The following is a 17,621-nucleotide window of genomic DNA, read 5'->3' as shown; positions in this document are numbered from 1 at the left end:
TTTGGGTCCAATCAATGTTCTTTTGAGACCCTACTGACTTTCATTGAATGGATAAAATAATTCTAAAAAATATATTTTCTGTTCACCAGAAAAAGAGCCACCGGTTTTGAATGACATGAGAGGAAATAAATGGCAGAATTTTCATTTTTGTGTGACCTATTCAAAACCTCAATCCAATGCAATTCAATTAAAAATATCCAACATATAAAAACTATTTTCCCTGCTAGTTCTCCATGTACAAGAATAAAACCATCAAATTTCTAGCAATAATGCATCATTCTGCCAGCTGTAGTGCTCTTTTCACTTTCACATATCCATTGTAATCTATTACCACAGAAGCCGACTTTCTTTAGATGAATGTGTTCTTGCTCAAATACTGCAGCCCACCCACCACTACACAAGATTACTGGTGGGAGACAAAGCCTGGTTTCATGCAGGCAGCATATACTAAGCTGGGCAGGCAGGATCTAGCAAGTGCAGCTTTCGAAATTTCAGAGCTTTAGGACAGGATTTTAAATCAGCATGGTTGCTGGCTCGTTCCAAATCGAGAGGGGCCTGGAATGCAAAGCCGAAACCAAATAAGAGAAGCCAGTAAAGTGGCCTTGCACAATGTGCTGAATGAGCTGAATCATTGAGGCAGAAATGGGAATAGAAATAAGCCACAAGCACTGCAGAAATCTAAGGTTGCTGGCAGAATCCCTGACTAAGAAAGTCATCAATTATTCACAGTCTCTTCAGCTCAGAGCTTGTCTAAACTGATAAAAGGACTAAAAAAAAAAAAAAAAAAACTTACAAACTGTAAGACAGTAGGTACCCACTTTAAGCAACACCCCCTTTTCTCTCATTCTCTTGAGGGTGAGGAGCACGTTTGGTGAGGGAAACAGACAGGAATTTTCAGTGTGGTTGTGAGTAGCTGAAGCCAGAGATGAGTTTGTTAAAGACATAGACTTTGTAGCAGACAAGGACTTTGATTGGTTATGTTGTTAACATAATTTTATAGACGCCACAGCATTAAAACCTGAAACATGTATTACAAGAACTGACAGCAAGCAGAGGATGTGCACAGGAAAGAAGAAAGCTGATGAACACAAAGCAGGCTCTGTGAGGACAGTCCACCATGGCTCCTGAGACTCAACTCAGACCATTCACCACTGCAGCCATGGTTATGTTCTTGTTCAATTCAAATCCCTTACTTCCTTGGCAGTAAATGATGAAAAGAAAAAAAGAAAAAATAAATAAATAAATCAGCCATAATCTATATTCATTGAGGAAGAAATTCAAAATCAAGAATCAAAATAATAATTGAATCATTTACATTATCTTAATACAATCTTAATTATACATTTAATCCAAGAGAATGGTGAATAAAAATGGCAAACAAATAAACCAAATAAAATGTAATGTTTAAAAGCTTAAATTATTAATGACCAAAAAGAAGGTGGTGAAGAAAAAGGTTAAAGAGGAGATGAAGAAGATAGGGAAAGTTGGAGACGTAAAGTTGAAGGAGAAGGAAAAGGAGTTCAAGAGGATGATGATGGAGGAGGAGAAGGAGATTTCCTAAACTTTACAAAAAAAAAAAAAAAAAAATATATATATATATATATATATATATATATATATATATATATATATATATATATATATATATATATATATATATATATATATATATATATATATATATAAAATAAAGAAAATACTTTTTCCACCAAATACTAACATACAGTGGGGAAAACATTTATTTGATCACCTGCTGCTTTTGCAGGTTTGCCCACTTAGAGAGAAATAAAGGGTCTGTAATATTCATTGTAAGTTTATTTTAATGGAGAGAGAATATCAACCAGAAAATCCAGAAAAAACACATTATATAAAGTTAATTGATTTGCATTTCAGTGAGTGAAATAAGTATTTGATCCGCCAAGCAAAACATGACTTAGTACTTTGTGCAGAAACCAGTGTTGGCAAGCACAGGGGTCAGACGTTTTTTTGTAGTTGGTCACCAGGTTTACACACATCTCTTGATCCACTCCTCTTTACAGATTCTCTCTAAATCCTTAAGGTTTCTTGGCTGTTGTTTGGCAACTCAAAGTTTCCGCTCCCTCCAAAGATTTTCTATAGGATTTAGACTTGCTAGGCCACTCCATGACCTTAATGTGCTTCTTCTTGAGCCATTCCTTTGTTGCCTTGGTGGTGTGTTTTGGGTCACGGCCATACTGGAAATGGCCCTGTACATGTGCCTTCTTGAGCAGGGGGACCTTGCGGACGCTGTAGGATTTCAGTCCATTGCGGCATAGTGGGTAACCAATGTTTTGCTCCGTCACTGTGGTCCCAACTTAACAAGCTCCTCCCGTGTTATTCGGGGCTGATCCCTCACCTTTCTCATGATCATTCTTATCCAGTGAGGCAAGATCCTGAACGGAGCTCCAGACCGAGGCTGACTGATGGTTGTTTTGTATTTCTTTCATTTCTGAATAATCACACCAACAGTTGTCTCCTTCGCACAAGCTTCTTGCTGATGCTCTTGTAGCCCATTCAAGCCTTGTGCAGATCCGCCATCTTGTCTCTGACATCCTTCGACAGCTCTTTGGTCTTGCCCATGGTGTTGGGAGATGTTGGAATGAAAGATAAGGTTGTGTGGACAGGTGTCTTATACACCTAGCAAGCTGACATTAGGAGTAACTTCTTAAAGTGACAGGACTAATCTATGTTCCACATGTGCACATAACCAATCTGTGGGAGCCAGGACTCTTGATGGTTGGTAGGGAACAAATACTTATTTCAAATGCAAATCAATTTCTAACCTTTTTAAAATGTGTTTTTCTTGTTTTTTTTTTGGGTTGATATTCTCTATTCATTAAAATAAACCTACCATAAATGTTACAGACCCATCATTTCTCTGTAAGTAAGTAAAATCAGCAGGGGATCAAATGAATATTTTCCCCACTGTTACCATGGCTTGATGGCAGGTAACAGGAGGAGAGTATATTACAAATATATTTAACACCTCATCTGTTACCCAGTCTTTTTCTGTTTTGTGTTTTGGTTCTATAAGAGTTTAATCACAAATTAGTAGATATTATTGAAAAGTCACAGCAAAAGAGGGTGGTGGCCTACTTACAGAACAATGCTCAAGGCTCAGGTGACATGGATAGTGACCTCACGCTGAACAGCTGGCTGCTCTACTCCCAGCCAAGCCCTTTGCTTCTTATTTTGTTGCAGCAGGACAAGCAAACGCACAGACCGAGAGACATTCAAAAGCATCATGGGTAGGAGAAGGGGTCAAGGTGGAGGGGTGGCCAAGCAGCTGCAGGGAGAGAGCGAGCAGTCTAGAGAAGCTAGGTTATTCATTTTTTTTTAGTAAACAGGGAACTCCCTATTTTCCAAATATCCCACAATGCTTTGCCCTTTCCACACATTTACCAGTGGAACACACTTCTTGGAACCGTTCAAGAATCATGATTGCAGGTTAAGCTTTAAAGTTCAACAATTTATTGTCGTGTGCATGTAAATTTTTTGACTTTAGCATAGTTATAATGGTACTATGTCCAACTAAAAAAAAAATATCCATCTTTTCTGAAATCAATGGATTGCATTTGTTAAATATCTGATCTCTTTTAAAGAACCTAAGAAGTTAGTTATGCTTCTCAAAATCATTCGGCCTACTGAATCTCATCAGCACTGCTCATGAGCACTAAATTTATGCAAAGATCTTCTTGTGCCAGCTCTTCACTGATGAAAGGGATATTTGAACAACAGAGGAAACCAGGAGTGTGGAGCGTTGCAATCTAACACTCTACAGCAGGAGATGTAGCGAAAGAGACAGAGAACACGGCATTTCTTTACTTTCAGTAAAAATGAAATCAGCATGTTTAATAAAGCTTGGGTACCAAACTGCAATACAATAAAGAACAATTTCCACACACATTTAATGCACAATGGCAAGACATTCCTAAAAAAGTTAAACCATTTAAGAGAGACTCTAACAAGAGCCAATTATATTATATACTGGAAGAGAGGTAGCAAATTCTGATGCAAGCATCTTAAAATGGCTTCTCAGGAAAAATGTCACCATGACCAATGGTCATGGTTAAAAATACAAGACAGACTAAAAATAAAAAAGCTAAAACCGAGAGGCTGCCTTCTCGATTCTGTGCATAGTGAGGTATGCTTTATTAACCTTGATCAAATGAGTCCTCAGAGGAGCTGACTCCTGCCTCCTGTAGCAATAAAGCAAAGTGCTTATGTTTCCTCTCTTTGGCCGCCTGCTTCGACTTCAGTGATGAAGACAAAGATGAAGAGGCTCTCTTGGACGATGAGCGTTTTTTCTTGGATGGAGTGCTGCACAGGCCGGGGAGCTGTGGACGGGACCCTTTTCTCCCCAACATGGAGCTGGGAGGCCAGCCATCCTTCAGGGAATTGTCCTCTTCTGAATCAGTGTCTGGTACAAATCACAACAGATTTCATTCAGGATGGAGCATCTTGAACTAAAAACTAATTCAAAACAATGATAGTAGACTATTATTACATACACGCTGTCATTTAAAAGTTGGAGGGTCAGTAAGATATTTTTAAACTAACACATAATACATTTATTAATCAAGGATGCTTGAATTGATCAAAAGTGACAGTAAAGACATTTATAATGTTACAAAATATTTCTATTTCACATAAAAGCTATTCTTTGAACTTTATATTCTTCAAAGAATACTGGAAAAAATATCACAGTTTCCACAAAAACATTAAGAAGCACAGAAGTATAATATAATAAATATTTCTTGAGCAGCAAATCGGGACATTAGAATGATTTCTAAAGGATCATGTGACAATGAAGACTGCAGTGATGATGCTGAAAATTCAGCTTCACATCACAGGAATAAACCCCTGGGGTTCTTGTAACCTGTTTACACCAAAAACAAAACACTATCAACAACAACTAAAATACATTTCCAAAAGAAATCTGACTTACTGTTAGAGTAGCTGCTGATTTCTGACCTCATTGGAGAATAAGGGGCTTTCCGCTGGCCTTTTCCCTTAAGGCATGGAACTGAAGGCTTCGTATTGGCAGCAATTTTGCTTTTACCTCCTTTGGAAGACTTGTGAAAAACACTGAGATCTTTCAATAGGTTGGATTCTCCCATCTCGACTCTCATGTCTATATCGGTGAGCATGGGGACTCTGCTTCCAGAACTAGCCCTGGACTTCCCTGAGGAACCATCTATGAACTTACAAGAGGGCTTGCTGAGTTTGCTGAGCTTAGTGAGGGACAAGGCCTTGTCCAGTTTGGATGCCAACTGCTCCTGCTCGCTCACTCGGCTCTTCTTCACAGCCATTTTAGGTGCCTGTTAAAAGAGATAAATGCAGTGAATGGATTGTATTTGATACATGTCTGTTCAACAAAAGCAAAAATGTGCAGATGTTTAGAAGTTTGAAAGGCTTTTGTACAACTCCAGTATAATAAAGACCAACCTCATGAGAGAAGCATGAAGATGCCTCCTGCTCACTCCAGCTCTTTTTTTTCTTCTTCAATCTCAACGCACTGCTACCTTCCTCCTCCTCATCTCTGTTAGAGGCCCGAAAGCGCTTCCTCAGCACCTCCCCGCTCTCAGAGTCCTCCGAGTAAAGCACGCTTCTGCCCAACCTGCAAAACAACAGAGCGTTCAGCTGGAGGACAGGCCGTGTGGAGCACAGCTGGGCCTTATCGGTGCCTGAGCTACACACTCACTTCGCACACTTCGAATCTAGCTTGCTGGAGGGCGGAGACAGTGCACATAGGCCATGTTTCCTTTTTCGGGGACGTCCTGGGCCCCTGCGGGCTAAACTTCTGTTCATTTCCTGCTGCTGAATCTGTTGTTGTTGTTGTTGTTGTTGTTGCTGACGTTTCTCTCTATAAATCACGGGAATCATAAATAGCAGATTGTTGGTTAGTGGGACCAAGTGAGGTGCATTTGCATTACTGGTCTTAAAGAAGTGGTGTAAAGGGAGGTCATGCACTGGGAGACTCACTCTTTATCTCTCCGTCTCTGCAGTCTGACCAGCTCTCGTTGCTTTTCTTTGTAGCACTGCTGTAGTTCAGCGAGTCTTACACGGTAGTCCACTTCCACGGTGTCCATTCCCTCCAAAGAGGATTTGGAGAACATCTAAGAGAGGAAGCAAGATTACCACCTGTAGTTTGACTTCCATGGCCAGTACTTTCAGCAGCAAATAAATTATTATTATTAAGCTTGCTATGAGATACAGTGCATTTGGAAAAGAATCGCCCCCCCTTTAAAATAACCACATTTTGCTGAAATGAAGCCTACATTTGTAGCCTGAAATGAAGGAGGACACATTTTTCGTTTAATCCAGCTGTACGAACTCAGGGCAATTTATAACCTCCAAGTGAAAGATATAACACCAACATGTCAAAAAACAAAAACAAAACAAAAAACACTGAGATGGAAAAAAGGATCTTCAAGGTTTGTTTTGACAAAGTTCAGCTGTGACTGCATGTGGCCTTTCTTGAGGAGCGCGTTTTTTCTTGCTCCCCTCCCATACAAGCCACATTTGTAGAGAATTTGTGATATTGTTGTCACACACACAATGACCGCTCTTTGTCATTGCTTCAGAGTTGATGTCAGCCTCTTGGTCACCTCTCTGGCCAGTGTCCTCCTGGCTCATATCAAGTTTGGAGCAACGTCCTGATCCAGGGAGGGTCTGCGTTGTACCAGATACCTTCAATTTCTTAATAATAGACTTCACTGTGCTTCTAAGCATTGATAAAGCCTTTGAAAAAAAAATTTGTATCCATCTCCTGACTTGTGCCCATCCACAACTTTATCCCGGAGATCTTTTGACAGTGCCTTGCCACTCATAGTGGATTGTGCTTCAGCTGCACTACCAAGGACAGAAATGCTCCAGGAAAGCTCTTTTCATGCTGGAGCTGATCAAAATGACCACAGCTAAGTCAAATGGCTTTGTGTGCCATTGAGAAGGTGATTAGCTAAACCTGATTGAGTTTACAAGTCATTTTTAGTAGGGTCCATGATCCTTTTTCAATCTCATTTATAGTGTTTTTATTTATTTTTTTATTCGCTTTGATGTTATAAATTGCACTGAGTAAATCCAGCTGTATAAAACGGTGTCCATTTTCATTTTAGGCTAAAAGCAATAAAATGTGCTATAAAAAAAATATCTTAAAGGTGGTGACTCTTTTCTATACCCACTGTATGTCCGTACGCAAAAGGTCAAATACTGCAAAAACATTTGTAAACACAGCTAAATGTAAAACATTCTAATTGAAATTGAATTTGTAGAAAAATTAAAATAGTATTTGCAGAAACTGTATTAAATGTAAAAATGTAAACATCTCTAACTGTAAACAGTTAAAAAAATAAAAAAATAAAAATCAAATCAAATTCCACTTGAATTTGCAAACACTGCTCAACAGTTAAAACTTTAATTGTCAGCAGCTATGAAGTTAAAATTAAAAAAATTCAAATGGCTCTGGAAATTGTAAATACGGCTGAAATGTTAAAGCATCAAACACCATTATGTCAACACAGTAAAAACAATGAAAATGCCACTGGAATTTGTAAACACTGCTCAAATGTAAAAAATTCAAATGCCATTATTCGTAAACACTGTTAAAAAGGTGAGCAATTCAAATGCAACTGGAATTTGTAAACATGACAAATTAAATAATGTTAACTTTTCTTAGAATTACAATTGTGAGAGAGGAAAAAAAAACCTTAAGCACAGGTTTATAAGATGGAGAAGAAAATAATAATAAAAAAATAAGAGTAATAAAAAGGCAAGCATACAGGTTCATCTTTCTTCTGTCTCCAGCTGTATTTCTTATTAGGGTTGAGCTCTCGGGGGAGACGGATGATAACCTGAGGTTGACACTCGATGGCCTCCAGGAGGACCTGCCTGCCAGCTTCCAGCAGACTCTCCAGTCCACAGAGCATTACAGCTGCACACACAAACACACAATCGATACCAACATTAATTACCTCTAGGGAGCACGGGGCAGCCCCACATTCTCCAATACATCAGTATATGTGCGTTTCTTATGTCAGACTGCATTAACGGATTTGACATCCAGATACATCTAAAAAGAACAGATAGCTGCATTTACTTATTCTTTAAACAAACGTTTTTACTCCAAAAAAATGCTTGAAGAACGAGCAGCATTGGCACACTGTTCAACATTCAAATAAATTCTGAATATATCACTAGAGCTGAAACAATTCTTGAGATTGTTTCAGCACATTTTACTCTTCAGCTCACTACAGCAAGCAAATCTCTCTCCCCAATCACTCTGCATCCCTGAGAACTGTTGGAGCACACTAGATCAAGCCCCTCATCCTTCAGATTTCCCTTCCTCTCTCTGAAATGAGACTCACCTTGTGTGTCTACTATGGGTTGCCTCTGAAGCTCCAGCTCTGCCATCTGGCTGAGCAGGGCCATGCCTTCCAGAGCAGCGGACTCCAGGGGACTGACAATCGTGCAGAGCTCGGACCTAGAGCCACATGCATCTGCCAGGATGGACACCGCTCCGGCCTGCGGAAGCTCACTGGCTGTGATCAGGGCAAACATGCCTGCCATGGGGTCTTCAGGCAGGATGGTCACCGGTGCAGAAGAGGGCTGAAGGTGAGGAGGGCTGCTGTTAGGCAGGAAAGGATTGTCAAGTTTGGACTCCAGGTGTGGAGCGTCCGGGACAGGATCTCCGAGGTCTACTGGGTTCAGGCTATCAGAGAGATCTGAGGGCAGTTTTGCTGGATGGATGTCACAAACTATATGGTGTGTGTCACTGTAATTAGATGAAGATTTGTAGACTTGGTCAACCAGACCCATTGAGCCCTCTGTAGTTTCTGCTCTGGTGGTTCTCTCAGAGTCTGACCTAGATGTTTCGTACAGCCCTGGATGGCTTGAGGAGGCATCTTTGATTTTGACAGCCTCCCCATCTGATTCCTCCTCTGGCGATGGCGTGGCTGTGTCTCTAAGGTGTGCCTCGGCTGCTGTGGTGGTGCTAGAGTCTTGAGTGGTGATAGGTGCAAGCCTCAGGGTGTCCTGGCCCAGGACATCTTTGCCGTCTTGCAGGTTTGGCTCTTTTTTGAACACAGTGCCGCCCTCTTCCATGGACTCTGGCTCTCTGGACGGCTGAAGTGGCTCGACAACCACTGGAGAACACAAGTGCTGGGGTTTGACATCTGTGGCGGATGCCAAGTGCTCGGAGGTCTCAGCCGGCAACGGCACATCTGGAGCCAGGCTGTCAGCATCTGCAGCAGCAGCCGGCTGGAGGAGGTAGGGGTAATGGCTGCCGAAAGGTGCGGTTATCGATTGGTATGGGTAGCCGGGAGGAATTTCTGCCAAAGAAACAGAAGAAACAGGTTTTTGAGGTGCTTATGCAAAGAGTAGAAGGGTTTTAGTGACAAAGTGATTAATAACCCCACATGTTCTTCGGCATAGGGGCTTTATGAAACTTTCATGAACCAAATGGCCTCAGCACAAGCATCCCAAAAGCCCTTTTATACACACAGACTAACATGTTCGTGCATACTCATACATTCAGAATTTGAGCAGAAAATCTATTTATTCTGAGCACTGAACATGTTTAAAGGGAAAGCGCCAGGGGATATGGGTACAAAAGGGCTGCTGTCATAAGAAGTCTCTATTCTAGTGAAGTGGCAGCTGGTAATCCCATATGTGGGGATATTTGCAGGCTACTCATTAATTCTGCACTACCCTGCACATTCTGACGTGAAGAATAGCACACTGCATTTGACTGCTGTCCTGTGTGGATTCTCGGTCCCCTCCCAAACATGTTTCTTTAAAAACAGCACTATGGTGATTAATGACCGTGCATTATTAAAAAGCTTTCCTTTCATTTTTTCGAGTAGTGTTCCTCTCATTTACTGTGCAATATGCAAATAAACAATTATTTCATTAGACTATGCAAATCTACAGTTGAGAAGAATTAAGCAGACTCAAACCTGGACATTTAATTTGAGAAGGCTGATCTTCCCACTTACCATGGTACATGGATGGGAAGGGAGTAGAAGATTGCTTCTGCAGACTGAGAGGTTCTTTCTCAGTCACTTCCACAGATTCCTCTTTGGTCTGGATGGGGGAGGCAGGACGGGGTGATGCTGAAGCGGGCCTGACTGAGTGAGAGACTGGAGACGACGGATGGGAGTAGGGCTGCTGAGGGAGGGACTTCTCCACTTTGGGTCTTTCCTCAGACTTCAGTGCAGTGACAGACGAAGTCAGCAGTGGGACGGGCAGCGGTGTAAGGGCTCTGCTGTACGAGGTGGAGGGGGTTTGGGAGCGTGGGGGAGGCTTACGTGAGTGCAGGGCTGGAGTGGGGATGCCCGAGAGGCTGGATTTGGCCCCTTCGGCTCCTCTCTTGTCTGGCTTTTCCTCCAAATCTGTTCTTGTATGACTTGCATTTAATCTCTCCTGCACCAACAAAAAAAATAAAAATAAATGTTGAACCTTTAATACTTAATTAAAAGCCTATTTAAAAATGCAAAAAGTTTAAAAAGTATAAGATACTTGCAAATGTATAAAAACAACAATAATAATATAATAATCTTAAAAAACAACAACAACTCTGAAACAAAAAATAAAAACCACAATTTTACAATATTTCAAATTTGATGGAAAGAGTTCATATATGCATTTGGTTTTAGGCCTGTTTTCCATGCTGAACATTCAGAGTTGGTGCAAACAGACATGATGGACTAAATACAGGAAATACAGGAGTGCCTCCCAACAATTATAATGACTCTGACAAGACAAAGAGTCTCATACCACTAACTGTGCGTTCCTTTGCAACTCCATGACCTGTGCGGTCTGGTGCTGGATCATGAAGAGCTCCTGTTGGCGCAGGAGCTGCTGGTGGGAGAGGAGCTGGAGCTGATGGGCATGCTGCAGAGAGCTTCCTGCTGCTGGGTACATGGCCGACCACAGCGGGGGGCCTCGCTCTAACATTTCAGCTTTTAAAAGTACAGGAGGAAAACTTAAGCATCACGCATCAAGTAGATTTATTCTGCTACATGTCAGGGATATAACTCCCACTCACTTTTAGAAATTCATGTCTTACGCGTGTGAGAATGGAGAGACGGGAAAACATGAACACAGAAACAGTGGCGAATAAATGGGACATACCATAGTGTGACAGATGCTCTGTCGGAATAACGACCACCTGCCCGGTTTGAGGATCTCGGGCAAACTGGTAAGGTGGGGGGATGGAGCCTGTCAAGGCAGGAGGATATCCTGGAGGCAGCGCCTGATGAAGGGAAGGGGGACCCAGACCTGTACACACACAGGGGGGAAATTTGTATTTGCACACCGTATTTGTAGTTGATGGTCCATTTGCACTTGCTTTTTAGCAGCTCCGTGAACACTCAAGAGTTAATTCCCAAGAGAAACACCATTCCCACCGTAATCTCACCCTTGTGCGTGGAGCACGGACCTCTTTGAAATCCTGCCAAGAGGCACAGCACTTTGACTACAGCAATTTACTTTGGGGACATTTTTGTTTTTAAAGTAAAGTCTAGACAGAAACTCAAATGTCAGACAAGTGTGAACTGACCGTGCTGTTGGCTGTTATTCTTGGATGGAAGTTGTGGAGTGAGACTGATTGTTTCTAAGAATCTCTAAAACACTCAGCCTAGACTAAAAGCTCAGGCTGTCTGGCAGGGCAAAAGACTGCCTCAGGGAAATAATTCAGCGTCCAAATCCCATTCACAACACAGTTCTGCAGCATTCCGAAGTCCATGACCCATAATCAGTTATTACTCATTAAAATAGGAATAAATGCACGGCTTGTGTTGTCAAATTTACTGATGTCGGTAACAAATTGGTTGTGAAATTTTTAAAACACAGGAGTGTTTGAAAGCTGGGTCTGGTCTATCAATGAATCTGTCTAGGAGCAGATATATTAGGGATCCGCTGATAGATGCAACTTTCAAACTCTCCCGTGAGCATGAAGCGATGATCACTGTAACCAATCACCGATATATTTGATGAGAACGAGAACACAATGGCCAATCAGAGGCATTTAAGAATCCACTCAAAATGTTAATGTAATACTGGTATAAATATCAGTACTGACTAACACCAACATTGGTACTTTTGGCAATACTACTCACAGCAAACGCTTATTGTAACATGACATAATTCTTATACAACAGGCATAGGTGAAAAAAGGCGGGTACCATATGGAGAACCAGACAACCACATGGAGGGGGCTGCTGACCGGGGCAGCCATGGGTGGGAGGCCAGGTGGGAGGCGGGATCAGCGGGCCAGCGGCCTGCACCAGCCAGAGTGGGTCCACCAGTTACCATCAGGTTGGGGTTTAGTCCACTAGCAGACACCATAGGTGGATGCAACTGGGTGTAGTCTGCCAACTCCTTATTTTCTCTGTGAATGACAAGAGACTGACTCGTTAGAGGTTGACCTGTCTATTGCAAAGTCAGCTAGTATTTACATTCGTAAATTAAAGTCTACATTTCAAAAAAGCTTCTGTAGTATATAAAAAAGAAAATTTCCTTTAAAAAAGAAAAGGAAAAAGGAAACCATGCATCTGTTGTGCAAAATTACATCCTTTGCTGTTTGTCCCCAAGTACATTTAGGGTAAAAAAGAAATATGCTTATATTAGTCAAAAAGCAGTTTTCGAATGTACTTAGATTATTTAGTATTATTTTTAAATATCCAATATTTGAAAAGATGTGAGAGCCTTAATGTTATGGCCTACTTGAAATGATGTAGTCACTTTTTTGGGGGGATTTATTATTCCGAACAAAAACTAAAAAAAAAAAAAAAAAAATCATGTTTTTGTTTGTTTTGATTTTTGTCAAGAATGTTCAGTTTGGTGCTTAACTACATATTTTTAACAAAATTGAAAAGACAGTTGGTAGATTTTTAAAGGATCTGAATTCTTAAAAAAAACCCTGAAAAAATACTTTTTTTTTTACTCTTCCAAATCTCAACAAACTTTCAGTCAAAGCAAATAAAAAGGTGTTTTTTATAAATCTCAACAACCACTTTCATCATAGTGGACAAGAAAACTCCTCCAAATTCACCTTGTGTTTGATGGAAGAAATGCATCACATAGTATTGGAACAATATGAGGGTGAGTAAACCATTATCATTTTTGGCTGAACTATTCCTTTAAAGGTCTATTAAAGAGCCTAATATCCATGTGCCCACATTTGATAACCAGGAAAGTTTTTGTCATTTTACTTTTATAATGAGATACTTTTACGATGCAAAATTCATGTTTATTCAAGCCCAACAGGTAGACTGGTGGCTATTTAGCCCTAACTGAGACAAAAAAAATCTCTATGTCTATGACTTCTATTCTGTCTTAGGCCCCGTTTACACTAGTGCGTTTTGCTTTTGAAACTTGAAAAATATATATATATTTTTTTTTAAATGCTGCTGACCCCGTTTTAGTTTGAAAGTGTAAATGGACCAAAACGCAGACTTTCAAAAATGATGGCGTGGCTGCCCACGTGATCTCTGCATATCTTTGATGATCATGTAACCGTATCATGAACAGTAATCATGCTCATTGTTACATTTTTACGCACATACCCAGTATGCATGAATGGTCATGTGACATGCATTCTCTGTTATGTAGAGTAGACGGAGATAGTTTCTGAAACTAAGCAGCTAAAACGCCCAGTGTAAACGCGGATTGTTTTAATTCTAAAACGCCCTTTTAAAATGAAAACACACTAGAATAAATGGGCATTACACTTAAGGACAGACACTGAGGCTGGATTCCTGCTGAGAGAGCCAGTAACTTTTATAAACACCAATTTCCCCAGTGGGGAAGACTTTTTCTGCTACTCGAAATGAGAGCCACACTTTGAAAATAGGCTCATATTTGCGGAGAACTGTTGTCATAAATCCATCCACTCTAAAGAAACCACGCTGAGAGCGTGACCAATGAAAGTAAAATGTTGCTCCGTTTTGCCAGTGTGTGGAATCAAAGAAACAAGAATCCATTCGCACTGGCTGGATATGCTTAGACCTTACTACAAGATGAAATAATTTAAATTAACAGACTTTCATCCAGGCTTCTAAAATCATTTTAGAAAACATCTATTTGGCATATACCAACACTTCAGTGTTGCTGCTTAATGTCTGCTGAGATTATAAACTAGCCTCAACCAAGGTAGCAAAGAGAGTATCTTTAAATATCCACACATTCAAGCTGTCATGGATTTGTACTGAAGTGACTTTATAATGAGTCACCTTCACAGGGCAACTATAAATTAGGTGCCCCATCACCAATTACAAGCTCTCTTTTTCAGCTCAATATAGTGCTTATTGGAGAAAATGTCCCTGTTCCATTTTCAATCAAACCTCTGAACCAACACTGTTGACACCCTTTGTATAACAAAGGACACAGGGAAATATATCATTTGGCACTAGAAAGTGAAAGTAGAGGAAAATACCCAAGGTCCCCTCAGTATTTTTTATTTATCTTGAGCTGGGGTCTTGGACTTATTGACAGCTAGCAATGTGGACACCTCAGGCAAAACAATGCAATTGTGAATTTATTTAGTAAATGGCCAATCTTTTTTTCCTCAAACATATGCTTGAGATGATGCATTCAATGATTGAAAAAAGAAAAAAAAAACACTTAAGCTAAAGATATGGCCTGATATCCACACACACACACACACAGTGGGTGCAGAAAGTATTCAGACCCCCTTAAATTTTGTACTCCGTTATATTGCAGCCATTTGCTAAAATCGGGACGATTTTTTTTTTTTTCTCAATGTACACATAGCACCCCATATTGACAGAAAAACACAGAATTGTTGACATTTTTGCACATTTATTAAATAAGAAAAACTGCAATTCCACATGGTCCTAAGTATTCAGACCCTTTGCTGTGACACTCATATATGTAACTCAGGTGCTGTCCATTTCTTCTGATCATCCTTGAGATGGTTCTACACCTTCATTTAAGTCCAGTTGTGTTTGATTATACTGATTGGACTTGATTAGGAAAGCCACACACCTGTCTATATAAGACCTTACAGCTCACAGTGAATGTCAGAGTAAATGAGAATCATGAGGTCAAAGGAACTGCCTGAAGAGCTGAGAGACAGAATTGTGGCAAGGCACAGATCTGGCCAAGGTAACAAAAACATTTCTGCTGCACTAGGTTCCTAAAAGCACAGTGGCCTCCATAATCCTTAAATGGAAGATGTTTGGGATGGCCAGAACCCTTCCTAGTGTTGGCCGTCCAGCCAAACTAAGCTATTGGGAGGAGAAGAGCCTTAGTGAGAGGGGTAAAGAAGAACCCAAAGATCACTGTGGCTGAGCTCCAGAGATACAGTCGGGGGGTGGGAGAAAGTTGTAGAAAGTTAACCATCACTGCAGCCCTCCACCAGTCAGGGCTTTATGGCAGAGTGGCCCAACACAATACAGTCCCAACAGTGAAGTATGGTGGTGGTGGCAGCAGCATCATGCTGTGGGGGTGTTATTCAGCTGCAGGGACGACTGGTTGCAATCGAGGGAAAGATGAATGCGGCCAAGTACAGGGATATCCTAGAAGAAACCTTCTCCAGAGTGCTCAAGACCTCAGACTGGGCCGAAGGTTCACCTTCCAACAAGACAATGACCCTAAGCACACAGCAAAAATGGCTGTCCACCAACGTTTACCATACAACCTGACAGAACTGGAGAGGATCTGCAAGGAGAAATGGCAGAGGATCCCCAAATCCAGGTTTGAAAAACTCCTTGCATCTTTCCCAAAAAGATCCCAAAGGATCAAAAGGGTGCTTCTACTAAATACAGTATTGTTCAAAATAATAGCAGTACAATGTGACTAACCAGAATAATCAAGGTTTTTAGTATATTTTTTTATTGCTACGTGGCAAACAAGTTACCAGTAGGTTCAGTAGATTCTCAGAAAACAAATGAGACCCAGCATTCATGATATGCACGCTCTTAAGGCTGTGCAATTGGGCAATTAGTTGAATTAGTTGAAAGGAGTGTGTTCAAAAAAATAGCAGTGTGGCATTCAATCACTGAGGTCATCAATTTTGTGAAGAAACAGGTGTGAATCAGGTGGCCCCTATTTAAGGATGAAGCCAACACTTGTTGAACATGCATTTGAAAGCTGAGGAAAATGGGTCGTTCAAGACATTGTTCAGAAGAACAGCGTACTTTGATTAAAAAGTTGATTAGAGAGGGGAAAACCTATAAAGAGGTGCAAAAAATGATAGGCTGTTCAGCTAAAATGATCTCCAATGCCTTAAAATGGAGAGCAAAACCAGAGAGACGTGGAAGAAAATGGAAGACAACCATCAAAATGGATAGAAGAATAACCAGAATGGCCAAGGCTCAGCCAATGATCACCTCCAGGATGATCAAAGACAGTCTGGAGTTACCTGTAAGTACCGTGACAGTTAGAAGATGTCTGTGTGAAGCTAATCTATTTTCAAGAATCCCCCGCAAAGTCCCTCTGTTATAAAAAAGGCATGTGCAGAAGAGGTTACAATTTGCCAAAGAACACATCAACTGGCCTAAAGAGAAATGGAGGAACATTTTGTGGACTGATGAGAGTAAAATTGTTCTTTTTGGGTCCAAGGGCCACAGGCAGTTTGTGAGACGACCCCCAAACTCTGAATTCAAGCCACAGTACACAGTGAAGACAGTGAAGCATGGAGGTGCAAGCATCATGATATGGGCATGTTTCTCCTACTATGGTGTTGGGCCTATTTATCGCATACCAGGGATCATGGATCAGTTTGCATATGTTAAAATACTTGAAGAGGTCATGTTGCCCTATGCTGAAGAGGACATGCCCTTGAAATGGTTGTTTCAACAAGACAATGACCCAAAACACACTAGTAAACGGGCAAAGTCTTGGTTCCAAACCAACAAAATTAATGTTATGGAGTGGCCAGCCCAATCTCCAGACCTTAATCCAATTGAGAACTTGTGGGGTGATATCAAAAATGCTGTTTCTGAAGCAAAACCAAGAAATGTGAATGAATTGTGGAATGTTGTTAAAGAATCATGGAGTGGAATAACAGCTGAGAGGTGCCACAAGTTGGTTGACTCCATGCCACACAGATGTCAAGCAGTTTTAAAAAACTGTGGTCATACAACTAAATATTAGTTTAGTGATTCACAGGATTGCTAAATCCCAGAAAAAAAAAATGTTTGTACAAAATAGTTTTGAGTTTGTACAGTCAAAGGTAGACACTGCTATTTTTTTGAACACACCCCTTTCAACTAATTGCCCAATTGCACAGCCTTAAGAGCGTGCATATCATGAATGCTGGGTCTTGTTTGTTTTCTGACAATCTACTGAACCTACTGGTAACTTGTTTGCCACGTAGCAATAAAAAATATACTAAAAACCTTGATTATTCTGGTTAGTCACATTGTACTGCTATTATTTTGAACAATACTGTACCAAGCAAAGGGTCTGAATACTTAGGACCAAGTGATATTTAAGTTGTTCTTTTTTAATAAATGTGCAAAAATGTCAACGATTCTGTGTTTTTCTGTCAATATGGGGTCCTATGTGTACATTGAGAAAATAAAAATTAACTTAAATGATTTTAGCAAATGGCTGCAATATAACAAAGAGTGAAA

General features: G+C 40.6%; 1 protein-coding gene across 7 annotated transcripts in view; it reads right to left on the bottom strand.

Moving 5' to 3' along the window:
• LOC127951993 (trinucleotide repeat-containing gene 18 protein) overlaps positions 1-17,621 on the bottom strand; it is a 64,290-nt gene that overhangs the window by 19,155 nt on the left and 27,514 nt on the right. For all 7 annotated transcript variants that reach the window (XM_052550180.1, XM_052550201.1, XM_052550220.1 and 4 more), the window contains exons 7-17: positions 12,204-12,409; positions 11,152-11,298; positions 10,795-10,979; positions 10,014-10,440; positions 8,385-9,347; positions 7,800-7,951; positions 6,004-6,137; positions 5,723-5,884; positions 5,467-5,638; positions 4,967-5,339; positions 4,178-4,438 (exon numbers count right to left, since the gene is read on the bottom strand). In XM_052550180.1, the coding sequence (XP_052406140.1) occupies positions 4,178-4,438; positions 4,967-5,339; positions 5,467-5,638; positions 5,723-5,884; positions 6,004-6,137; positions 7,800-7,951; positions 8,385-9,347; positions 10,014-10,440; positions 10,795-10,979; positions 11,152-11,298; positions 12,204-12,409 (3,182 nt within the window). The remainder of the gene's footprint in view (positions 1-4,177; positions 4,439-4,966; positions 5,340-5,466; positions 5,639-5,722; positions 5,885-6,003; positions 6,138-7,799; positions 7,952-8,384; positions 9,348-10,013; positions 10,441-10,794; positions 10,980-11,151; positions 11,299-12,203; positions 12,410-17,621) is intronic.

This window comes from Carassius gibelio, chromosome A3 (genome assembly GCF_023724105.1).
Source record: "Carassius gibelio isolate Cgi1373 ecotype wild population from Czech Republic chromosome A3, carGib1.2-hapl.c, whole genome shotgun sequence".
Classification (NCBI taxonomy): domain Eukaryota; kingdom Metazoa; phylum Chordata; class Actinopteri; order Cypriniformes; family Cyprinidae; genus Carassius; species Carassius gibelio.
Note: the sequence above shows the minus strand (reverse complement) of the source record. Positions and strands in the feature narration are given on the sequence as shown.